Consider the following 27,428-nt stretch of genomic DNA (forward strand, 5'->3'; position numbering starts at 1 on the left):
TCGTTACGGAGTACTCATGGCAATCCAAAGGCGAATTGTCGAAGTCGTTTCGGCGAACGCGAGCGAAACAGTTTGTCATCGCCCGAAATCGCGGAGCGTGTTATTTTTATTTGCACTCGAGAATTCTTTCGCGACTAGAAATTCGAGAAAGCAGTCAAGTGCAGGCGAGGCATGTCAGCCACGGCTCTTTTCCATTTCCTTAAGAACCGGCCGATGCTTTGAGCGTTTCTTTTGCCTGGAAGCGTCGCGACGCGGTTATTCGAAGTGGTTGCTGCCTGAAAATTGCTCCAACGCGGCCCAAGGCTTTGTGGATTATTTTAAGAAAATTAATATTTAACGCTGCGATTGCGCTTGAATTTTCGCGCGCATTTCACCGCCGGACATTTTCTTTTCCTCGAACCACCTGCTCGGAGGGAGGAGAGGGCGATTGTCCATGGGAATGATTGAAAATAGGGAATCGCGAGATAATTGCGGAAGAATCGAATAAGAATTTTTATGGAATTATATGGTTTTTGCATCGAATTGTAATTTATGAAATTTAATAAATATCAAGGAAGTATATAACTTTGGTCGTGGCAAAAATAATTGGTGTAGTAAATAAATTCGGTTTAAAGAATATTTGTTCCAGAGAAGGGACCTTTTAGAAAAATAAAAATAAGGAATAAAGTTTTACGAACTTTTCGTATTAATTTGAAAACGATTGACTATAAAATTTGTAAAGATGCTTCAGACATTTCCTCGAGACATTCAATAATAATGGAGTGCAATATGAAGCAACGTTGGAAATATTTGATACGATGATTCCACGATATTCGATTTACTTAAAAAAGATATGTAATTCTCTGACACGTCGCAGAAAACGTTTCCTACACTACTGAAAATATAATATACATATCAACTACGATCTATTAATTTATATATACTAATAATGTGTAACACAGGGGATCTATACATTTGGCACGATGAAATCAATGAAATCGACGAAATCGACAAAGTCTTATGCTACAACGATCCAAGAAAGCTAAATAATAATGCCAAAATACTTTAATCGTGTCTTAAAAATTCTCCAAAGCTCCATTTTTCAGTAGACATATTTTTTCAATACACCAATCATGCTATTCCACAAATTTCGATCGTTCATTTCTCGTTCACGAAAAGTATCGTAATAATCCAGAAATTCTCGTGCAAGCACAGAGAGTAACGAGCAATTTTTTTGCGAATGCAAGGGAAACAAAGGAAAATTATATCGAAGACGAAACTCGATGCTCTTTTTCTCGATATTTCATATTTTCATCGCTCTTTTGTCCCGGCCGTTGCTTTCTGAACCATTTCCTCTCCCCTGTTTTCGACTTCTGGCCGGACATGGTTCAACGGGAAACCGATTTACATTTTGATTTAATTTATTCCATCGTAAACTCACACTGCTCGTGCACGTGTGTACACGCGCACGAGAGCGCACGGCCATCGACGCTTTTTGCGGTGAAATTAAAAACGTTTACCTGGTCGAAATTGAAAGCTTCCGTGCCACGGGTTCGGAAGAATACACACGCGGACTCAGTGTACGCATTTGTTCAGGTGAAATAGACGATAAACTAATAAAATGAATTTGGATAAAAATATCCGAGTCGCTTCGCTGGAAATCGCAGGAATGGTGAGATTCGCGAATCGTTGGTTTATTTTCCGTAAGAATTGGGTTTAAAAATCATCGAAATATACCGTGGAATGGGAAAATAAATTCTATCACGGTTAAAAGTTATTATTAATAAAGAATAAATTTGGATGAGTTAGTATGGGGTGTCTCAAAATTCAGGCAAGAAATAATTTTTATAGAAAACGTAGGTTTTCAATTAAAGATTGTAACTATTGTTCAATAATAAAAACTCGTTGTTTTCTAACATAGCGCTGCATTTTTAATAACCCTAACCTGTCAGCTGTCATGCTGTGTTTTTTCTTCGTTGCCAATGCATTATTGTACAAATGGCGCGTGAATTTTGGAACACCTATTATTTAATTTGTATTTATTTTTCTAATAAACAGACGAACCTGGATCATGCTAACTATAGAGACATAAGTTTTTTCAAAAAATTGAATGGATAAAATCAGTTTCTTTTTTAAAGAATGAACGAAAAAAGAAAAATCGAAGTGGATAAATTACTTCCTCCTAGAATTTCAGAAAATTTCTAAATAATAGAAATTTCCAAATAATTTTCCACGGATGTTATCCCATTTTTGCCTTTCGTACGTATATTATCGTAGATATTGGACGATGGCAATGTTTATTGGTAACAATTTAGGCACGAATTATACGACGACACAATTTTATAATAATCCTCAACTTACTACGATAATTCCACGTTATTTTTCCTAAACTCGACTGTGTTTTCTATTCACTCTGAATCCCAATCTTGGCTCAAAAACTCGAATCAAATTTGTAAGAAAACCACTGACAATTGGGTCCAAGCGGTCGCTGATAGACGACGGCTTTGAGCTCGCCATGGCTCTCGATCGTGATGAAACAATTGAGAACGAGGATCATTGACAGAGGAAGAACTTCCATTGACAGTGGAATCGTCAAACTTAGTTCCTAAAAGACTCTCGACAAAGTAAGTGACCAATCTGTGAAGAATAAGCCTTCTAAGATTCTTGTCTTCTTAGCTCTCTTTAATTTTAATCCAAGTCCTTTCGGTCTCAAGAACCACACCTACAAATTCAACTTAGAAACTGTCTGAGACTGTCCTCTGATCATCTTCTGCGTACTTTATATTTCTTCTTCAACATACACACGTTTTCCTATGTTTCCTTTAATACTAGGTTTAGGAACAGGTAAAGGAAACCACGTGCCTTTTTTTGTAACGATTAGTTTAATTTAAAAACAATTATATATTACATTAACAGTCTTAATATAAGTTAACTAAATCTGTCACCATCGTATAATTGGAACAACCCTTCCGTCAAATTCACGGATTCCGTAAATCTAGTGTTAAACATGATCAAAGATGGTAATGTTAATGGTCTGATGCATAGCCCAGAGTTTTTCCCAAGACACCAGGAACTTTGGCGTCTTGCAGCTTGGTTCCTTGCTCTCTTTGTAACCCCTTTTCGAAAAGCCACGTGTACACGGTGGAAAAAGGACGATACCGAGCAATTTTCAAAATTTAACGATGAATTATGCAGTGTCTCAGCGCGAGACTGAGACAAAGAGGAAGGAAAAAATTTATGAAGCAACTTCGACCGACAAAACCGGTCTTACCCTGATAAAATACAAAACGGAAGCGCGCTGGATCCGTGCAGCGGAAGATGAATTACGGGACACGAGTAAAAGACAGAGATGGGAATTTCATGGCGGGAATCTGGCTAAAAATGGTGATCATTTATTAAACCGGTCGAGAAGTTTCCGCAAAGCACTCGACCCTGACCGTATCCAATAGTATTTCATTATTAATTTTTCGCCGGAAGTTGGACCATGTCCAAAGAAACTCAGCTAGCCGTGGAAATCTTGCGCTTTCGAAACGCTTTTAAGATCTCCATCGGAATTGCTTCTTTCTCTCGCCGGCAAGGCAGAAAGCTCTCTTTTTTCATCGCTTCCTTCATCTTCCTCTCTCTCCGCCTCATCGTGGTCTTGGTCTTGACGATCTTAAATCACGCCACAAAGAACGCTTCGATAGGAACCGAGGCGAGAAAATAGTTCCGTGAAATAGTGGAAGAAAAATATCCTTCGCAAAAATGGAATTTTGTAATTTAAAAAATTTTACACGCGAAAGAAATTTACTTAAATAGTTCCTCGCTAATATATTCTAAAATGAAGTATTATATTTAAAATAGGAAAGTTAGGTGGTCTATTGTTGTTTCTTAAGTTAGGTGAGAGTAACCTGAGTTTATCATGGTCTGTAATTATAATTATTTGTGTTTCTGAGTAAGTATAATTGGTCATCAAAGTTTAAAAATAACCCGTGAGCGAGATTTTGCAGGTACATTGCAATTGTGCGCACATGTAAGCTTCATCAGGATTGTAGTAATGTGTAATCGAACCAAAAATTATCGTCTAACACGAAGAAATCTAAATCACTTGTAATATAAAACAGTTTCGTTAATTGGTACATAAATACCAACAACTTGTTAATGTAAATGATAAAAAATAAAATTTTACCTTTGATAACATTTGAAATGAAAATGAATCTTCTAATGTTCTTGGTTTTCGTATAATACTTCATTTTAGTCAGAAATATAGGGGAAATCAAAATATTTTAAGATATATATACGTATCATAGAAATTTATCATATAGAGGTGCGAATACAGTCTTACCTTGTAAAAATTATTAAATTTATTATTAATAAAGTATTATTCATAATGTAAATTTATAATAAAAGTGGAAAAATTACTAAATTATAGGCTATTACTAGTATATAGAACGTATTTGCGTGAAAATGTATCTATAACTAGCAAAAAGTTAATAAATTGCCACATTTATTGTTAATAACAAATATTTTGCAACGTATATTAACGATTAAAGTAAAAAAAGTTAATAAATTATTAGCTACTACTTAAACAAACAACGTATATGTGTTAAAATGTATTCACAACTTACAAAAAGTTAATAAATTAATAAATTTATTGTTAATAACAAATTAAAATCGTTGATAACAGATAGTTTACAACGTAAATTAACGATAAAAGTAAAAAAAATAATAAATTATTTGTTATTACAGCGGAGAAGTAACTTTTATAGGAATCGGTAAAGTTCGAAAATTTTCGCCGATCTTCGGCCGGCCACCGCTATATAAGGGGCCCGCGTGCAGGCTCGAGCCAGTTGTCGCTTCGACTTCGGAGGGTCCGCGTTAATATTTTTTTTGTTTGTTTCAGGTTTTAATTATCTTTCTTTTTTCAGATTCTATTTCTTTTATTCTAGATTTCATTGTTTGTGCATTCGAGTATTTTGTACAATATTCGAATGCTTCGTCGTTGGTTTATTTGTATATCATCGTTGGCTAGATCAATGGCTATTCAGTGGCCATTGTCCACTCTCTTAAATAATTTAACAATAATTTCTTCTTGCAGATTTTATTTTTTTCATTCTATGTGTCTTTGTTTCAGCATTCGAGTATTTCGTATAATATTCGAATGCTTCGTCGTTGGTTTACTTATGTCTCATCGTTGGCTAAATCTTTCCTTTCACAAATTTTACGACTTCCGTTCGATTTGTTTTCGTTAGAGCGTTCGAGTATTTCGTATAATACTCGAGCGCTTCCTCGTTGGTATGTTTATATCTCACCGTTGGAATGTTTCTGTCTCGTAGTTATGTTGCTCAGGTCTCGTCGTTGGCTTGCTCGTTCCATTTGGTTATTATCCTTGATGGTTTCCTCGTACTAATCCCTTTCCTTTCAGCTACATATTAACAATAATATATTCTGTTTTAGCTTTTAGGTTTCTCAAGATTCTGTTTGCGACACATCAATGAACGATGCGTGCGTTTACTTTTAAGTAATCATAAGATAGATCCATAGACTAAGTATCATGTGCGCGCTATCTGTACAAAGGTAAGCTACCTAATTTGGAGCGAAATTTATAAATTCTCTATCATTTTCTTATCCCCCTCGTTTAGCAAATAGAACATAATTGTTCTCGCGATAATCGCGATCGTTCGTAAGTACCGACTAGCCTACGCGACGTGCTCTCGTGTACTCGATAAGTACATGCTTCGTAAGTCATCCTCACGACTCGTCTCCGACACTCATTTCCAGTCACTGTCAATCTCGTCATGCATCGGGTTCCAGGGTGACCCCCTCGGATCAGTGCGTCTTCTGACCTCGACGGGGCGGTCCGCTGCCTAAGTCGTACGCGACTGGGGCTCGGGCACATGCTGGCTGACGGACTAGTACCATCTACGGTTAGACCACAGGGATGATTAAGTTCTACCCCGTGTGGCTGGGATGCGAAGTGTCTGTCTTGGCCGGCAACCGCCCAGCAGGGCCCTCGCGTTGACACTAGAAGTTTCATTGGTTCAGGGACTATCCTTGGTCCACGTGTAAGTCTTGGCGAGTGCGACAGTGACTGGAATTGAGCTAGGCCCGATCGGGAGGGTGCCGAGGTATGAAGTTATCTCTGTACACGGGAGTACATCGCCTAGGCTAGTCGGTCTTTCGAATAATCGCGAACTCGTTCGGGCGCGTCGCGATTTTCTATTAGCTCGCGTGTTTGATATTTCATTCCCTATTTTTATGGGAACTTGAAAATATCTTAGCGTTGCGACAGTAGAGTTTCAGTATACCGAACCGAAACCCCTTTTGTAAGACACGAAATATAATAAAGTGTCAGTAGAGTCATTTTAACTTAATTCGCTCCAAGTTAGATTAGGGTACCTTTGATACAGGTAGCGCCAGCAGGCTGCGCCACTAGGGCGCATGTCGGGTCTCGATGCGTAGCCACCTCCACGTGGTGAGACCTGGTAATTGGTATTGTTTTCCAAAGAACATCTTTGGGAAACGATACCAAGCTAAGAGCTATGCATCAAAGTTGAAATATTACATATAAGCTAGTTGTAAGATCATAGCTTTAAGATTGTATATAAGTCAGCAATAAATTTTACATATTTCCTATCTTTTGCAAATTTTTAAAGTTCCCTTTGAACTTATTTCTATGTTTTATTTTTCTTTCGTGGATTGTTATATGTATGTTCGGCTTGCTTATGGGATTACGCGTGGCAACGGCACCGCCGAGATTACCGAAACGAGCAATGGTTGCGTGACGATAAAACCATGTACACCCGTTACCCAGGAATATTTTCTCCATCTAATCGAAATGGAAACACTTTCGACAATACTGTTCCATACTTTCCTTCAAAAAAGCCTACGATTACGATCTCCTTTCAAAGAAAGTAGACTTTGCAAGAATTACACAATGGGCCTTAGAGATTAAAATTCGCGTTGCACAGTGTCATCTTTCGATTATACTAATTATTCAAAAACTAGAAAGTACAAATAAACGTACCATTCATTTATCTAAGAGATAAGATCAAAGTTGTCTTCCACTATCGATTAAAATGTCAACAATAAAATTTTCGAGATAAAAGGAATATAGGTAACTCGAAATATTAGATCGCGTGAGTAATACAAAGATATAAAAATTCATAAATTCGTAATATTTTTTATAACAATGTGAATTAGCAGGAATTAATCATACATGGGATACACGTAATACGCGTAATGAAAATGATAACGAATTTCGTGCAGTTGCGTTAGACGCGCGCAATGCGACGTCATAATGGTTAATTTAGTGCAGCACGCATTTGTAACTCGCGAAAATTAAATTTACACATTTGCGCGTATTAACATGACACGACACGACGTTCATTTGACATGGAAGAATTATTCCCTGCGAAATTCCGCTGAAAAGTATCCCTCCGAACACAACCGTGCAATTAATCACGGAACTTTTTCCATTCGTCATCGGTATAAATGGATAAATATGCACCCTCGAAGAAACCTCATCCGGCATACAAACTCACGACGTGAAGAAAGAATTGAAAAGTAGAAGAATACCGTATCGTTCGTACGTTTGTAATACTCTGAGGAAGTGGGGGTAGCTTTCCAAGAGGGCTGTAAAAATGAAGAGGGTTGTAGACATCTTCTACATCTATCTGTATGTTCTACAAGACTACTAGGGAAACGACGACTTGTAAGTCATAAGGTAATAACCGTATTTGGGTATGGGCCAGGAAGACTTCGAATTTCCAAATATATGAAAGAAATGGAAGCCTAAGGTCGAATGTGCTTAATAGAGATGTAAAAGAACATTTGCATCTCGAATATTATTCATGTTGCAAAAATTACTGTCATTTCAGTCGAGAGACTGTAATAAAATTATTATCGTTTAATTAATATATATATATCATTTCGTATAATTTCTTCAAAACCCTATTCACGGTATAGAAATTACACTGTCACACTGTCACACCTGTCATCTACTGGCAATTTGTTCGATCAATAAACTGTTTTATCACTAAAGAAGGACATTGACATACATCGTATATTAATATACGAATTAATAAATTGACAAAAATTACAAAAATATAGCCAGCCATTTCACGCTTGTCAAATTTTTCAGAAAATTACAAGATCGTGGGAGAAGGAACAGTGTTATATATTTGAAACAGGAAGCTTGAAACATTTCGAAACGAAACATAATATATAACTTAGGACATTTTTATAATCACAGATACACAAAATTAAAGTTATTAATAATTTAAGTTATTAAGTTATTCATTTAAGTTATTAATAAATCGCCGACACAAATAGGAAGAAAATATTTTATAATGTTTTGATAAAAAATTAAACTAACAATGGAAACTGCAATATCATAACAAGCATAGGCTAGTTAATACTTTGTTAAAAAATTCCGATAATAATGAAAACCGTAATATGTAGAAATACACTATTTTTTAATAATTCACGATGTTGTATAATATTATAACTCAATATAGTTTAGTTAATATAAACATATGCTTGTAAATACTTTGTTAAAAAATTAAAATAATAATGAAACCTGTAATATATAGAAATACACTAATTTATTAATATTCCACGATACTGTATAAAAGCATAATTTAATATAGCATAGTTAATATAAACGTAGGTTTGTAAATACTTTGATAACAAATTAAAATAACAATGAAAACCGTAATATATAGAAATACACTATTTTTTAATTTTCCACGATACTGTATAATAATATAATTTAATATAGCATAGTTAATATAAACGTAGGCTTGTAAATACTTTGACAACAAATTAAAATAAAAATGACAAACCATAATATATAAAAATACACAATTTTTTAATTTTCCACGGTGCTGTATAATAGCATAACTCAATATAGTATAGTTTATATAAACATATGCTTGTAAATACTTTATTAAAAAATTAAAATAATAATGAAACCTGTAATATATAGAAATACACTAATTTTTTAATATTCCACGATACTGTATAATAGCATAATTTAATATAGCATAGTTAATATAAACGTAGGTTTGTAAATACTTTGACAACAAATTAAAATAATAATGAAAACCGTAATATATAGAAATACACAATTTCTTAATTTTCTACGGTGCTGTATAATAGTATAATTTAATATAGCATAATTTATATAAACGTAGGCTTGTAAATACTTTGTTAAAAAACACTATGTCACAGTTTAATAGACACATTTCCATCGCACTTTCGCCATTCCACGCCTCAAAGGATCGTGCCCGAGAAACTTCATCGTGCCTTCCAGAAATGGCGACTATTTTTAACAGGATTTCAGTCGTCCATCTCCGTATGTCCGCGGGCTGCGACCTCTTATCCTTCGACTCCCTTCACCCCTAGGGACACAACGAGAGAACTCGAAACGTTTCTTCGATCCTCTCTATCCTTCGTTAACTTCTTATTTCCTGCCAGGTCACTCCTATTCCGCTAACGATTGCTTCCTCTTCACGGGATCTCACGTTTTGGCATCGGATGCCAAACTTGACACTCCTTGCGCCAGTTTCGAAAGGAAATTTTAAAAATACTTCCAGCTGTCACTCCTATTAATCCATCTCTACCACATTCCAAATTTATCTCCGAAAATTCATCGTACAATTGATCTGTTTCTACAAATTTCTGAGAATAATGGTATCACGGTTTACAGAGTTATCAGAGTATTCGAAAGCCACTTTCTTTGGTTGCATTTGTGTCTCCTTTCATCTCGTTTGGCAGGTCATCGATTGCTCTTTAGAAAGTTTAGATCGACGGTGAATGCACTCGTGCTTTTTTCCCTGATCTGTCAAGCACGAGGCGAGGCACAATAAAGACATTGTTTAGCGAGAGATCGTGATAGGAAGGCAACATCTGAATCAGGCGAATTCAGGCCCCGATGCAATCTCGCGAGCAGCGAACCGTGTATTTTCTCCGACTAATCTGATCATTTCGCCACTATCAGTTTCCATTGTACGTTCTCGAATATTGTCTCGAAAACTAATGTATGTCGCGCGGAATTTCGGGGTCCATCGATATTTGATACGAACGCAGCAAGCTTGCCATGTACCGTCTCCTAACCTAACTGACGCATTATACAATTAAATATTAAATTCGCGAAGTCAGTGGCTGTACATAAATCTTATTCATGGACGTTTTAAATGTACATACAGCATGGCTTATTTTAGTACAGTATTTCGTTGCGTAAAAGTGTGTGGAATTCATGAATAAAATTATGCAAATTGTGTCAATAATTTTCCGTGGAAGCTAATGAAAGTATGGCTGATTTAACAAATGTAGGAAACAATTTTTCACGTGCGAAAGTGATTATCAACTGAGAATATCATATTCCAAATCCTTTGTTCGAAATAAGTTTGAAATAAAAAGGAGAAAAATTTTGGAGCCATTTTAATAATAAATTTACGAATTCGATATGAACGTTTGAAATATACCGGCCTAGTTTCCTCTGACTTTCGTCTGCACCAATTACGATAGTAATAAATAGGTCAAGGAGCTTATGGATAAGAAATTCAGATGCCAGAATCGGTGGACGAAATGTGACAAGACTTCGAGTGCTCTCAAGACACGACAACCACTGCCAAAAATCGGCTGTCAGAAGAATTGTCAGAACTGTCATAAGAGTAATTGGAATAAAAATTTTTTCCCAGTGAGTACTATCAGAGCTCGCGTTGCTATGGGTAATATTTCGAATAAAAATATCGCTGTTTACGCGTCCGTGAAAAGATGAAGGATCGAAATTTATAAAATTTATATGGCGGTCTGACATTTTAATCTATTTTGCTGGAAGGCAAACAGCTGCGGAGAAAAGAAGAGGAAATATATATATATATATATCGTCCAGGGACACGATTGTCATTTCGTTTTCTCATCGAACGAGAGAAATCCTGTTAAGGGAAGGGATCAAGGATTGCGTTTCTGGTTATTGCTCAAAGGAAAGCGAACGATTTAATGGCTTCGTCTGGGCCCTCTCATCTGGCTGCAGGTACGAGGTATTGTTTTTATCGACGTTTGGGAAAAATATGTCAAACCGATATTCCGAACGACAGGGAACCCGATGCTTTTAACTCTCGATTAATTTTTAAATTTATGTCAAGACACCGGAGGTTGCGATCGATCAGCGCCGCGGTCGAAAGCTTTTATTTAGCGCGCACCCTCGTGTTCCGCATTTACGATTACCGGCTCGTGAATTCCGTCGGTTAATGAAATAGAAAAATATCTGAATTTCATCAGCTTATGCGTTCCTTGCTAAACCCGCACATCGTCAAGCAATGATTAAATTCGTACGCGGATTACGTGATAAATATTTTGTAATATCCTATTTGTAAAATATATGTATGATGTATTATTATATATCATATCATGTACGATATTATAATATCAAATTCAGATTGAAGTGGATTATATTTGGTCAACCTAGAATTCTTGAAATTATTATCAATAATTGTAATAGAAACACGATGCTTTTGTTAATTTACCTATTAATCCTATTACCTATTATTAATTTTGTTATTAATTATTACTTATTAATAATTTTCTGTCTTTTGAGTCTCCAAATTATCATGCTTCTATATTTCTGAAACTTCAAAACTGTCTAAAAAAATTTACCCATTATTCCAATGAATATTTTCTCTATAATAATTTTCTGTTTATTGAGTCACCAAATTTTCACGTTTCTATATTTCTGAAATTTCAAAATTGTCTAAAAGAATTTACCTATTAATCCAAACAATAATTTCCCTAATTTTCTTTCTTTCTGGTCATCAAATTATCACGTTTCTACGTTTCTGAAATATCAAAGTTTCCTAAATAAAAATTTAGCATTCGTTTTAGAACTCAAATAATTAATATCGTCGATTATGGAATATACTTCGTCGATTCAGAAGTAAATTAAATACACTCCAGAGCCGTTGCTCACCTGAAATTCCATTCTCCTCGAAACCAGTAGACATTCATCCGCATCGTGCATTCAACACACTCCACTAACCTTAACACATCCTCTTCGCACAAATCAAAAAAGAAAAAAAAGAAAAAAAAATGGGAAAAGAAGAAAAAGAGAGCCAGACAGACAAGTGCAGGGCATTGTTCTCCGAGCTTCATAGGAAGCGCGAATGAATCAATATCCAATAAATCGGCAGACAAGTAGCTACTCACCCTGCAGAAGCTGGTGATGGAGGATATCTGAAACAGAAAGCAGAAAGGAACGATCAGCCGTTGGAATCCGGTGAAGTAGCGCGCGATAAATAATTGATCTGCAGCCCAGACCGAATCGTTCATGCTCTACATCTACCCAAACACCCGAGGCCAGCTTCGAATTCGTATTCGTACACGCAAGCACAGGCGTAACCCGGCACGAAAAAGGAAAGAAGCAACGGAGAAAAAGAGAAAAGCGCGGATAGAAATTCACAAGCCGACCACGCATCGACGACGAAGGCAGCTTTCGAGAAGCTGATCGCAGAGTCGAGAATCTCGAGGAGCCATGCCGCGAAAAAGTTTCGTCGTGATTATCATAAGAAGTTCCAACGCTGACTTTCAACGCGGGAAAAAACCTGGCGGCCATTTTACGTATTCCCCGGCGTTACGCTGGCCCAACTTCTGTGTACACCGCCACGCGGAATTAGATATCCGGCCCGAGCTGTCTTCCAGCGCAGCTTGCACGTCGTGCTTTTTCCTAATGGCCAAGCTTTTTTGCATTTTTACCGATTCCACGTTCCCCAACTTTTGTCCGCGACTTCCGCTCCGCGTTTACGAATGCCGCGACGGCGTGAGAATGGATAAACGCCGCTTCAAAATGGCCGTCCCTGGGTCACGAATTTTTACCCAAGATTCGATTGCACGCGGTTTTCTGTCGTGTGTTTGCGAAATCCCGAGTGTATTATTCGACTAGGTGTCTCGTGATACTTCTGAACAGGTATTCAACCATTTGCAGAGATTTAATACTTTAATTCTACGACAATGTTTCATGTATCGTGTCTTCAAACAACAAGGAAGAGACTACTTCCAAGTTACCACTATAAACTGTAGCGACCATCATTCTCGCCCTCGCAACTAGATGGATTCCGCCTTTAAGGACTTTCCCGCAAGTCCTCGGGAAACTCCCAGTTTCCTATATATATAACTTCCCATTTTTCCAATTGTATCCCCAGTGTCTAAGGCAAGGGCCTGCTAAGCAAGCCTTACTGATGAGTCCGCTAGCAGGCCCGGGATGAAACGCAACCCTTCCTTTTTCTAACGTCCCTTCTAGCTAACAATCATGAGGATACCTGGACGAGCCGACTTTAAACGATGGTGGGGGAGGACCCCCACAAAACTAATCCACTAAAATCGAAGTTGAAGGTTTATTAACAATTGTTAGAGTTATTATAGTTGCGTAATATTGCGAATTTTCACGTAGCTTTGCGAAGGAGCTCAGCCCAGGTCAGTTGGGAAAAGCCTTGGGCAATGCGTTGGGCCCTAAACGTGACCATATATTAAGGAAGGCATTGAAAAACGTGTGCATGGTGGAAGTGATATTTAAAGAAGGTGATATTCAAGTGATATTCGAAGCGATAATTTCAAAGAGTAGTCAGAGAACAGATTTTTTAGACAATTTTAGTCTAGACGATTAGTTTGTAGGGTCTCAGGGTTGCAATGAGATCTGGTAGTTCCTATTGTGCTGCTAATTGGCATCCTCTTGCTATGATATGCCTCGTACTATGATACGTAGCAAGTAGTAGAAGGATGCAAGGAAAAGGGAGGGATGCATTTCATCCTGGACCTACTAATGGACTAGGTCAGTTAGGCTTTCTAGCAGGCCCCACCTTAGACAGGGGATACTTAGGTACTATAGGAATGTAGGGATCCTTACTGACAAAGAAGACAGACATTTTTCCACTCATAGCAACGTCAGTAGTCCCGAGTCAATGGAGGCCTGGTTATGTCTTCACGACCAACCCCCATGACTCGCAGACACGCATGGGCCAAGGTTGATAAAAGTACAACTAGCTCAATGGCGACCAGAGTGCGATTCAGACCATTTTCTCAATAGCAATGTTTTCTTGGCACAGCTCCCCTCGTGCATAATAAACTCTGACAAAATCCGCTTATTTAATCCTCAACGATATCCCATCAGGGACTTGTATTTATGGGAATCGAGCCGAGTCGAACAAAGTCCTCGAACCTCCTTCAAGTAGGAATCCATCTATTAGCGAGAATGAGAATAATGCCGCTACAAGTTGTTGCAAACTGAGTTGTTATCGAGTTATCAAGTTGAACGCTGTATTTATTAAACTGAGAATCGATCTAGATCCGTGTGAAGAGATAATTCGTACGTTTAATCGTCACTCGAATACAGTTATAATTAATTAATAAATTACCACATTCATCAATACCTACAAATGTATCTCTGTATTACTTGGACGTCTCGGTTCTCTCTTCTTAATTTCTCCGTGGAAAATTATTTTCACAATTGACAGTTCGAACCGATTGGTCGTTCATCATTTAGAGTGCCTTTATCGGAAGATAAAACGCACGCATTCCCAGTGTTGGACTTGGAAGAAAAGAGTCTGACGGCGACTGGAACGCAAGAATAGTGGAATTCGCAACGTATCGATCTCAATAAATTGGTACTCGTTGACCCAATTTTCCCACGGTGACGTTTCTTCGTAAAACGAATTGTCCTCGTTTCAGTTTCGTCTATCCGAGCAGCAGTCGTGACAAATAAGGAGCATTAAGCAGAGACGAGTCCGCTGAATTTCAATTTAACGAGTGAAATCGGTTGGGTCAAGGTTGAACGTCTTTTACACGGAGAAAAGGAGCTTCGTCGAACGTTAATTAACTTTCACCAGACAGACTCTTGCAAGACTAAATTATAGAAACCGGAATAAAAATGTAAGACACTAAGAACAAGCAGATAGACGTTGCCATCTTCATCCCTTTATTTTCTTCTTCGACACGCTTCATTGCCAGAAGTGAATTACTTTATTTTAAATTTAAGGGGTTACAGAAAATAGGTAACCTGGTTTCATTCACTCTCTTCATTTTATCTCACCTCTCTGGCCTTCCCTCTTTTAGCTATTTGTATGTCCACGATGTTTTCCAGTTTAAACTTACAAATTTTACACCCTTGTCCTTTTTCACGCGCGCTTTTGTCGCGACATTCAGGCTCCCCTTTTCGCGTTTATCCTACGTCTTTTCACCCCTTTACTCGAAACTTATTCCTTCATATTTTACGCGCTGTTACCATGAACCTGCGAAAATAGATATCGCTGCGAAGAACGGGAGAAATCAAGGGATAAAGAAATAAGTTGTACCCGTATTCGATGAAAATAGAGAGAAGGGATTTTAATTATATTTCTAGTTAGGTTGCACTCAGATTGTTTTTCAAATTAATCTCTGTTTCTACGTTCGAATTATAGACAAGAATACACTGCATCGAAGAATAATACTGTGGTATTGCGAGCCGTGAAGGACTCTAGCGAAGGAGATAGTATAATATTAAGAGCGATAGCGAGGCGAATTGGTGTATGGTCTTAGTTCTAAGTGAATACATGGGAAGACTCGGGCAGATTCCCGAAAAACGAGGAATAATAGACAGCAGCATGGGATTCGACTCGGATGTTCAAGGCGACATCTAGAATGCGGGTGAAAGAACAAACAGCGCGAAAAGATCGTTTTGACGGGATATCTATGTTCATATCGAGTGATCGAGAAAGAAAGTCTGTATATGAAAAGCGAGAGTGTTAACCCTTTGCACTGGGCGATTTTTTCGTTACAGAAAAATAGTAATTCAAAGATATTTATAAATCGGTAAATAAGAAATCGTATGCAAACTAATACGTAGAATTATTTTATTTCACTAATCCTTGACTAATTTTAAATTTGATATATTAATTAACACCGATCTTCAGAATCGGATTAAATGGCGACTGAGAGTCGCTTCTCGAGTGCAAAGGGTTAAACTTTAAGTAAGGGAACAAGGGCACGGATGAAGCAAAATACATGTAGTCGAGACCTAATGAGTAGAGAATCGTGTGTTTGAGAGTTATTATGATATTTTAGTTGAAATAAATCTATTTCGTTATCAAAAAGGAGTCTTTGTTTATTAAACAAGCAGATCTCTGTCTGCATAGATTAATACGTTAAGCTACCCCTAGGGACCGGCGCTAGACATTCAGACTTCGCGAAAGGGTTAGAAAGCGGAAATTTAAATTATTTTTATTTATTTTATTTATTTTCATCGTATCGGTTTAATTAATATCAATTATGCGCGCTATTTTTATTAATTGTTTGCACGAGGTTTATTAAATGCGCATATCTCTGCCTGCATAGGATTAATCTAGCAATAATCCTCCAATACGAACTACCCCAATTTCTTCCGACAGTCTTCCCCAAGAGAATAATCAATTGCCGAAAATAATCGCGCGTTTTGGCAACTTTCGACGAGATTTCAACGAAATCGTTCCCACGAGAAACCGAGATTAGGGAAAAAAGGAATTCGAGCCTGGAACAACTTTCGTGACCCGTGCCACCCATACATAGGCCCAATAGAACTTGATTTCGCTTTGATAACGTAACACTAATACCACGTCGGGGCAACTTGGCAAGTCCATTGTTCACCTCTGATCGGTTATCCGCTTCGCCGGCCCCCGATTAAATCCGCTGATGAACTCGCGACGATAAAGTTCGGTCAAGTTCATTACGCTCTGGGAGAGGACTTTCATTAAAATGTGGAAATCCAGCGGGATCCAGGGAATTCTTTCCACCGGCAACCGTTATTACGAAGGCGTCACTTTTATTTTCCCGGGTTCAATTTTTGTTTCGCCACATTTTGCACGATAATGCACCGTGGAAAGCGAATATTCCGCTTTGAGCTTCTGTCAAGACGCTGAGATAATTGGTGGACGATTATCAAACGTTGATTGTCAAACGTGGTTAAATCCTCCATTGCGATTGAGAAACGAATTTGTCGAAATTACAACGTATTCGTTGCCGAGCATGCGTGCTAGGTAACAAGGGATTGGAATAGCTACGGCCCTGAGAGAACGCAAAAAGTGTTTGGCACTTTGTTGCAAAAGAACGAATGTATAGCTTAGGCTAATAATTAGGCAACCTATAAATGCGTGCGGAGGCATGAAAATTGTTGTAGTAAAATTAAATAGTAAAATAAACTCTATATTCGTGTGATTTGAGGGTGATCCCTTCCCCTGCGTTTTGTCTTTTGTCTCCTGTTTTCTAGAAACGTCCTGTTATCTGCGTGACATTAAACTGGCCAGTTCTAATCGTTCACCCGTTAAATAAAGATCTATACAGTTTTCCCACCGTTTCCACTGACTACTATTCTTTTGCGTTAACAATTTTTGTCGCGCAATAATTATTTATTTTTAATTTCCAATCTTTTAAAATTAAAACGAAAAGAATTACAGTCCTTCTTTGGTATTTAAAAATCACAGAGGTTTAATTTAATTTTTGTTGTAGTAAAATTAAATAGTAAAGTAAACTACATCTTAGAGATGTAGGGGTGATCCCTTCCCCTGCGTTTTGTCTTTTGTCTCCTGTTTTCTGGAGATGTCCTGTGACCTACGTGACACTAAACTGGCAAGTTCTAATCTTTCTCCCGTTCAATACAGATCTATACAGTTTTTCCACAGTTTTCCATTGACTGCTATTCTTTTAGGTTATAACCCCTTTAACAAAAGTGACCACAAGCAAGAAGATCAAGTGAGATGATTAATTATGACTGAGGAATTTTAGATGAACGTGACAAAATGAATCCAGTAAGAGACATTGAGAATTAAAACGAAAGGGAATGAACGTATAAAGGGTATACAGGAATGTACAGGGTGTGAGAAAAGTACACGCGAGGCAGGAGTGTCACAGAGAGCTGAGTAGTTGTAGAAAGAGGGTTGTATGGAGAGAGTCCTGAGAGGGTAGTTTTGAGATTGCAGTTTTATGAGTATCATAAGCGATTGAGGTTAAATCAACAAGTATCATCGTTAAGTTGAAATAAAGTTGATGTCATTATAAGGAATTCCTTGTGGTAGTGGTTGTCATAGAATGTTTGGTATAAGTGTGAGGAATGTATGTGAGTGACGAGTATGACAGAGAGTCGTGAAAAACAATTAGTGAGTGAATGACAGTCATCAAAAATAGACGTTTTGTGTGAGAGAGTCCTGAATAGATTACATCGCAGTGAGAAGCGAATTTATTTTGTGTAATTTAATTACAATTTATGTTGTGTTGTTATACTGTTCAATAAATATTGTTATCAGTTTATCCATTTACTCACATTCCTATTCCTACTCAAACCTCAAACCCTTATCTACGAGGGATTAAAATTAACCCTTTGCACTCGAGAGGTGACTCTCAGTCACCGTTTAATCAGATTCTAACGATCGACGTTAATTAATAAATCAAATTTAAAATTACTTAACGATGTGTGGAATGTGGAAGAAAAATCGAGAGGTGACTCTCAGTCACCATTTAATCAGATTCTAAAGATCGACGTTAATTAATAAATCAAATTTAAAATTACTTAACGATGTGTGGAATGTGGAAGAAAAATAATTCTACGTCTTAATTTGCATATGATTTCTCATTTACCATTTTAAAAATATCGCCGACTCTATGACAGAAGGTCTTCGAATTACTATTTTTCTGTAACGAAAAAGTCATCGAGTGAAAAAGGTTAAAATAATTCCCTACAGTGGGATTCAGAGTTATTTTAGAGTATCGTTCTATGGGCTAATAGTCGCGTTTCGATATGGTTAATCTGTTACCTTCATAGTTATCGCCCTATAAAATAATCGTATTTATTACTGGCATGTGTCATGAATCGTTGACAGAGTGACGAATCTCCATTCCATTTGGCTATGTTATACGAAAAGCGTAACTGTGTTGTGAAAACATCAGTGTTAACCAGCATGACGTATGACACGTTGCATAGTGTACTTGACTGTCGCAGAAATTTTATTCAACTACTATTGACACGCTAAACAGGGGTTAATTACACAGGTACACATAGAAAAAGGTTACTTTAATTTTCAAGCACTATATTCTAGCACGTAGTATGTCGTTATAATTTGTCGTACCCAATACGCTGTCAATTGCTGTCAATCATCGTACGTTGGTCAAACGTGCTACGAGAATTTTTGAAATACGTAATAGCTAATTATTAACCCGAGGCTATTGACGTCTTTTCTCCCAGATCGTCAAATATGAAACTGACAATGTGAATGCAACAGCAGCTTCGTGCTTTTGCTCTCTTTCGCAACCCTAATTCCAAGCCCTCGACTACTCGATCTCCTGCTGCACCCCTAACACTGGAAACTCGCTTCCCCATTACAAACATCCCTTTCAAATTCCCATCGCTATATCTCATAAGCGACAAATTCGCACCTATTCGCCACATCCTAACAGAGATATCTCCTCGGAAAACTATCGCGAGCATCTTACAGGAAGAAAACATCGGCATGCAAACTTAGAGCGAAACTTCATTCGAATCTGCGATCTCGAGAGTAACCTTGAAGCTGTTCCGCCATCTTCCACCCCAAAAATTCCCCTTGATACCCGAGTTACAAGTTAAAGCCGTGTCCCGGGAAGACAGATTGCGCGATCTCTCGCGTGTCATTGGTCCAGCGTATATTCCAGCAGCGCGAGTGGCAATTTCTAGCCTCCTCTCTCTCGCACCCGTTAACCCCGGCATCGCGCGGTCTCGCTCGCACCAACGTCTTTATGCCGGAGGAAAAGCGCGACGACCGGAAGCAACGGCTCAGAGCCGCGCTCGGTGACACATCCATCCAGACAGAGGCCGGAAAAGGATATTTCGGGAGCGTGTATATCCGTCGGCCAAGCTCGGCCAACTATAAATCAACGAGCACCAGCCGGCTTCAACTTATGCATCGATACGATCCACGGCGTCGCGGCGCGGCGTCACGCGGAGCAATACTCCAGGAATACCTTGAAATTCGTATCGAACTGTGCCATCTTCGCTCTGTTTCCCTACCCGACGGGGGAAAATCCATTCTCGCCGCGAAATACCGACGCTTCCTTACGTAACACACGCTCGAACGAGTCTGCGATTTTTCTCGTCCCGGTAATTATGTAAGAACCAGCCAGGCGAAGGCGGAACGTGAAAAACGACTGACATGGGAAATATGGGGACCTGGACGAACGGAAAGCACGGTTTAAACGGGGGAAGAACGAATTGAGAGAAAAATCTGCTATATTGTACGAGTATACTTGAAGGGGTGGTTTTCCGTATTGGTTTAAGCTTGCGATCGGGGGATGGGGAACTGTCAATTCTTCAATTTTGTCTAGGTGCTTTTGACAATGTTAACGTTAATTCTAGTCGGACGCGATTATTGATGTATATTATGATGTATTATGATGTATATTATTGTATATTATTGATCTACATTATGATGTATTATAATGTATTTCATTGTATATTATCAAGTATTGTATTTGTTGCATATTATTGATATATATATATATTATGTACGTATTGTATGTTAATGATGTATATTATGATGTATTATGATGTATATTATTGTATATTATTATGTACTGTTGTATACATTGTATATTATTGAAGTATATTATGATGTATTATGATGTATAACACCGTATATTATTACGTGCTGCTGTATACATTGTATATTATTGATGTATATTATGATGTATTATGATGTATGTTATTGTATATTATTATGTATTGTTGAATATATTGTACTTATTGCATATTATTAATGTATATTATGATTTATTATGATGTTTGTCATTGTATATTATTATATATTGTTGTATACATTGTACATATTGTATATTATGATGCATTATGATGTATGTCATTGCATGTTCTTATGTATTGTTGTATATATTGTATATTATTGATATATATTATGATGTATTATGATGTATGTTATTGTATATTATTATGTATTATTGTATATATTGTGCATATTGTATATTATTATGTACTGTTGTATACATTGTATATTATTTATGTCTGGGTACGGTCTAGTATTATACAAAAATGGATTCATCGTCTCTAAGGTTACATTATTATTCGCGACGTGGAATTTTATTTCACCCCTATATCGCTATACTATTGTTATGCACACCCCTGGGCGACTTTTATTCCAGTCTTTGCGGGAATCGCGCGTGCGATTAAGGGTTATTCGTGCCCCTATCTTACAAAAATATCGACCTAACTATAACAGGTCTCCCGTGACTCCTGACAATGGAACAATAAACCTCGACTGCGAAATCGAACCATCTCTTTCACCTAGACTTTCCTTTCCACGAAATCTCCGCCATTCTTCAGTTCCTCGACGAAAGTATCTAACCACGACACAGTAGTATCGCACTGAATTACTTTCCTGTAACCAATTATATTTCTTTCCTCGTAACAGCGAAACCCCTATGTTGCACGTATCCAAGGCTGCTCAAGAAAGTGCCAATCTTTAATAAAACAAACAAAAGTCCCTCACGCGTGTCATTCTTACCTGCAACGCTATCGAGTAAACAATTACACAAGAAACTCGCAATCACGTTCCCATGGAACCCCAAGCGACCTTGTAGGCTAAGAAAACACCGGATCCTTTCATCCCCAGTTGCCCTACCGCGCTCATCTCCTAGACAAACGAGTCGCAGCATCACGGTTCGCCTGCGAGTGACACGCGTGCACCCACTCGGGCCTGATCCCACCCTTGATACACTGTTTTCACCTTTAACGAGTACAGCTCGTCTAGAATTCACCTGCACCCTGGAAGGGGTGTCTAGACACCCAATCTGTTTGCCCTCTCCGTCGCGCGCTCGGCGACTCGCATTAGCGTTCACGCCTCGAGCGGAAGCTGCTGCCAGCCGGGGCGTACTCACGCGGACCACGCCAAGATTCCAGCGGGTTTTCCTCGCGGGACCACCCTAGCGTCGCGACGGCCAACCAGTGAAGAACCAAGCACCAACCCTGCAAAGTGTGCGAAACTTTGCTTCAGCCTGGGTGCGAAAATGGTCCAGGCTTATCGATACGTCGCGTCGTCGCAAAGAATTCGGGGACGAGCTTAGCTGGGTGTACGCGTTGATCAAACGCTCGCGGAGAGAACGAGCTGCGAAGGGTGGAACACGTCTGGTGTAATCGAGCCGGTGTTTGTCTTTCGCGAGGGGTGGAAATTGCTCGACGAATTCCTCGGGTTTGGAATATCGTTGGACCGGGGCAAGATGTTCCGGGGGATTTAACGGCATCCGCGGAGGGATTAATAACAGTGGATCCGCGGTTTTACTTTGGACTTACAGAAAGTGCTGGCTACGAAGGGATTAACAGTTGGCGGAGGTATTGGAATTGGGATGTCGGCGGGGGTGGTCGGTGGAAAAGTGGAAACCGATGGTAGACGTATAATTACAATGGCCGGGATAAGTTAACGAAGTATGTTCGGAATGATCGTTATGGATGTTACGTGGTGGAATAATTCTGGCGGAAATGGTAATATACTATGGATTAAAATGAAACTCATTAATATGCTGTTCGGTGGTTGAATTTCCCTTATTGACTTACCGGCGGAATAAATTTTAATGCAATTTCCATAAAACTCTTCTTTTTGCGCGTGCGCTGCCGTGTTATTTGAAAAAATGCATAAATATGTAAAGTCGATCGACCCGGTTTTAGAAGGATTTACAATTCCCATTCGGATAATACACCTGTTACCGTCAAAGAGTAACCATCTAACCGAGCTAATACTAGGGTTCTGCGAAAATTGACGAGGCATGGAAAAAGACAGTTGATTCCGAGCAATCTTTCACTTCATTTAGTGTTTCGTCCGAACTCTTCTTCGAGAGGAAGTTGTTGAAGCTGTTGCTTCCCGAACACTGCAACTCTCACGGTAGGAGTTTCGCGGGGTTGTAGACATTTGCGTGGTTGAGACAATGTTGCTGGAATGCGGCCTACTCTAAACTGACCCTTTGACTGCTACGTCAAAATCACATGTCTCGCTCAGGACGTCACGGGAGTATTTTTATTATTCAAAGCAGATAATGACAATATGGTAATAAATTGGTGATGCAAGACAACATATTAGTTGCGAATAATATTGGGGGTGTGTGTTGCCTGCGACGTCTTTCTGTCGTGATGAATGTTTAAACAATTTGAGTCCTTATGCCTATCGTCTTAAGGGAGATTTATTAACCCTTGCTGAGGTTCATCCAAGTAGTGACCAACTGATAACGAGTGTCCACGAGTCAAGAGACGTTGGCAATAAAGACACGAAACAGTCCCCAACTTGAAGGTGTGTGTTGCCTGCGATGTCTTTCTGTCGTGATGAATGTTTAAACAATTTGAGTCATGCCTATCGTCTTAAGGGTGATTTATTAACCCTTGCTGAGGTTCATCCAAGTAGTGACCAAGTGATAACGAGTGTCCACGAGTCAAGAGACGTTGGCAATAAAGACACGAAACAGTCCCCAACTTGGGACATATGGTCCTAGGATCGTAACACTATTACTATATTTATTGAATAATAAATACACTTTAAACAGTATTAAAAACAGAGTAGTTATTCATTAAACTAGCAGATCTCTATTTGCAGAAGATTTATCCAGTATTAATTCTACAGTCTTAACTGGAGTCGAGGGGGTTGGGATTAAAAGAAGTTTTATAGGGCAACAAAAGCGAGTCGATGAACCCAAGCTTGAACGTGTCGCGTCTTTTCAACGTCGGTATTAGGGAGATTAATCACGACACGACGAGGAAACGCGTCCTTCGTTCGTTATTCTGCAAAGAAGTCGCACTGCTTGGCTTCGTTGGTAAAAAGAATCGAAGAGATCGTCTACATTGGGGTGGAGATGCTCGAGCGACTCGAGTGGAGTATTTCTTGGTCGCTTTTCAGATGCTCTCGCATCTTTTGCAGCCTCGCGAGACGCGTTTTAGGCTCGATGAATGGTGAAACGATTGAAGGAGCAGAACGATTAAAAGAAGAAACGGTATCACCCTGTAGAAGCCTCGTCTGAGCAACTGCAAGGCATCTCTATCGAGCGAATTCTTCGAGGAGAATTGCGGCTGAAAGAGATGCCGTGGTTTATTGAGGGCTTCGCGGGAAATGGTCGACGTCGGCTTCCGAATTCGCGTGGCTGGATGTCTTGCTTTATACGATCGTATCACTTCCATGTAGACGTCTGCAAAATTCTTGTATTTACGTAGGAATTTTCGTTATTAACTCGTTTTTCATAGAAAATAACTCAATCTCTTCAAACACTGACCTGACCACTACTCTGACCAACGACTCGGTAACCGACTTAGTAACTGACTTGTAATTCCTTAGTAACTTCTCTGTAACTGTTCTGTAACTAACTCTGTCCTCAGAACGGGCCCTTTTAAAGCCCGTCCAAGGGACAAGCGTGTCCCCGAAACGCGAAGGTCAAGGGTGGGGGAGACTCCTCCCTCCGAGTTAGCTCCTCCGAAGGGTCACCACGTGGAGACCCTTCCCCATCTCACGTGGCCTGGCCCCGACCTTCTATGGCCCATCTGACCGCCAGATATTAACGGGTCCTCTAGATCCGAGTTCCAAGCGATGATACTCTACCCTAATGAACGAGTGTACCTTGTTTGCTATTTATATAATTATACTTGAATATGCGTTTATTACGTTTGTTAACCTCGGATCAACCGGTAACGTCACAGGAACAACCATAAACGATCATAGCAACCCCGTGGTGGGCACCCAACGACTTAAAACTAAGAAGACATACCTATTCACCCCTGTGTAGCTTTTATTACTGTAGGATTTCTAGCTAGATTAATCCTATGCAGACCAAGATCTACCCGCCTCATGAACAACAACTCCCTTTTGTAAGGGGCAGCTAATAATAATATTCAACACGAACTGGCCGTTAATACTCTTTTCCTAAGAACTGTCTCTCAATAACTTCTCTCAACGCACTGTCTAGGAACTGTCTCAGCACTGTCCAAACACTGTCTCGTACGCTTTTGGACCTGCCCTTTTAAGGACGGGCCTCCTTTGTTCATTGATCGCGGATCAAGGGGATCATCGCTTCGATTTGAGACTCACGCCGCCTTATCGGTGACTGGAGCTTGCCTAATTATATTCTTACACTTTTAATAATGAAACTGGTATATTTAATTAACATATTACACTAAGTTCCTCTCAGTTCTAACTCTCAAACACACGATCCTCTATTTACTACGTCTCGACTACACACAATCTGCCTTCTCCCTCTTCTGCGCCATTGCACCCTAACTTAAAATCAAAACTCTCTCTTTCCATACATAGGTTTTCTTTCTTAATCACTGGACCCAGTCATAAATATATCATCGGTTCGCACGCCCCCTCGGTATCGTTCTAAACGCCTAAGTCGAAGCCGAATGTTTATTATTCTCTAGATAGAGTCCTTCTCAGCTCGCGACTACATAATACTATTCCCTTTGTTAGAGTCCATCACAGGTAGCAATACCAAAAGTCCCTAGGTATTAAGCAGAGGAAGCAAGCTGAACGTAAATTTTCTTACCACGAGCATCGAACGTATTAATCTTCTAATTAACCAGTCTCGCGAACGTTGCATTATACCATCCAATGAGCCGACTTCAAGCACGATCCTTATCCCCCGTTCTTCCCCTAACTTTTTCCATTTGCAGCGCATTAGTACCCCGTCTCGACAGCTGTTATTTGCCACGCAATGAGCACCTTACGTCGCCACGAGGTAATTCAATGTAACCCGTGTCACGTGCCCGGTTCCATAACGCGAGTCATAATTACTTAGCATCAGATACTCGAGGGCAGAAATAACCATGTCGTAAGCCCTCTTCGCGTCGCAAAGAGGGAAATATCGCGATATAATCGGTCGAGCCGATTGCTTCATCAATCATAAAGGTGGGACTCGTAGATGGCGCAAAAGACGTCGGCCCGTTATTGACATACCCCAGCTAGAGGTATGCGCGTCTCTTTGATCGAAAGCTCGGCTGCCAATCGACAAGTATGCCGCGTATTCCATAATTCCACAGGGAATATTCGTAATGCGGGAAACGAGGTATTCGACGCGACAAGAGTGCTCGATGGGGCGGAAAGTAGGGGAAAATGATAATGGTGCTGGAAATTCGCGAATTCGGTGGCAATACTTTGCTCGTGACATCGAGTCTCCGCGGTTTCTGCATGGGAAATTCGTTGCTGGCATATTTTTGGCTCGACTTCCAAGCTGGAAAATTCCTACCCTTGAAACTCGAAGGGCTGCACTGCTCGGGACGAAGCAGTACTACACTTTAACCCTTTGACTGTCGTGCACTTTTCATGTAGTATACTCAGGAGTCCACCATAACATTTTTATTATTCTTAGGATACGATGACGAATTATCAAACAATATGGCAGAGACAAAGAAAATGGTGCAAACTACGATATTAATGTTTTCGATTCAAATTTCTGTATTTATTTACGTTGTTCAAATATTCAAAAATTGGATAGAATAAAATAAATATAAATTTTTTGAATTAGTATGGACAGACACTGATGACCACTATCAACCCGCTGAGGAGGCGTCGGTCATTGATGACCACCATGACAGTCAACGTGTCAAACTGTTATAAAATAAGATAGAGTAGCAGTAGGATTTCTAGGGATGGGCTCTCGCAAAGACACCACGTGCTTACTTCCGATTGCTTGGAAAGAAGTGTCCTCAACCCTTAGCTTCATTTCAACATAGGAAATACCAGTTGTCGCTAGAAGCGTTTAATCCACAAGAGCGGGAGATTAGAAGTCTCCGACACAAATGAAAGAAATTGTGAAATTTGCAGACAACTTTTATCGATACCCATTGTACTTCCAACGGGAGAAAGCCCTTCGTTGAATTTCTAGGAAGACATCGCCAAGATTCAAAGACAATGATCACAGATGGGGATGTTTAGACGCCCTATAAGACTACTAAGATCTGTCTTTCAGGACTTTACCTAGGAGCCTAAGACGGAATAAAACATTTAGCTACCAAACTAAACATCTTTTGATTAAAATCTACAAATTGTAGCGTAATTAGCACTCATTAGTTGGGAAACCCGGGAAACATTGGCTGACGAGCGTTCGACGTGCGAGTTTCCCGGGAACGAACGATTATTTTTCCAGACCCCTTCGCAATGCTCGCTGATAACGGTCAGCTGCGCAGTAAAAAAGAAAATAAGAACAATTATCGAGTGAAACATGCATACTGGTCTGCAATAATATCGCAGGCCGACTTCGCGCTAAGTGCCGGTTGTATCTACGTGTTTCTACGTACGAACCTGAAATTATTAATAATAAAAGGGTTCCAGTGGTGTACTATTACGCGATATCGAATTATCCAGGAATCGTCGCTTTGCAATCATCTTCTTGCCATACTTTTCTAACGACCTTCCATTCGATTCTGTTTCCCTTTTTCGTGGAAAAGAAGTCCACTGTGGACAATA

At 39.2% G+C, this 27,428-nt stretch overlaps 1 protein-coding gene across 1 annotated transcript in view; it reads right to left on the bottom strand.

Annotated features, from left to right (window-relative positions):
• Positions 1 to 27,428, bottom strand: part of LOC108548569 (neurexin-3-like) — a gene marked incomplete at its 3' end in the record, with an annotated part of 261,403 nt that overhangs the window by 161,504 nt on the left and 72,471 nt on the right. Inside the window, 1 exon segment of the mRNA XM_017901580.1 lies at positions 12,169 to 12,195. Coding sequence (XP_017757069.1) covers positions 12,169 to 12,195 — 27 coding nt within the window.

This window comes from Eufriesea mexicana, unplaced genomic scaffold, assembly GCF_001483705.2.
Source record: "Eufriesea mexicana isolate 0111107269 unplaced genomic scaffold, ASM148370v2 scaffold1688, whole genome shotgun sequence".
In the NCBI taxonomy this organism is placed as follows: domain Eukaryota; kingdom Metazoa; phylum Arthropoda; class Insecta; order Hymenoptera; family Apidae; genus Eufriesea; species Eufriesea mexicana.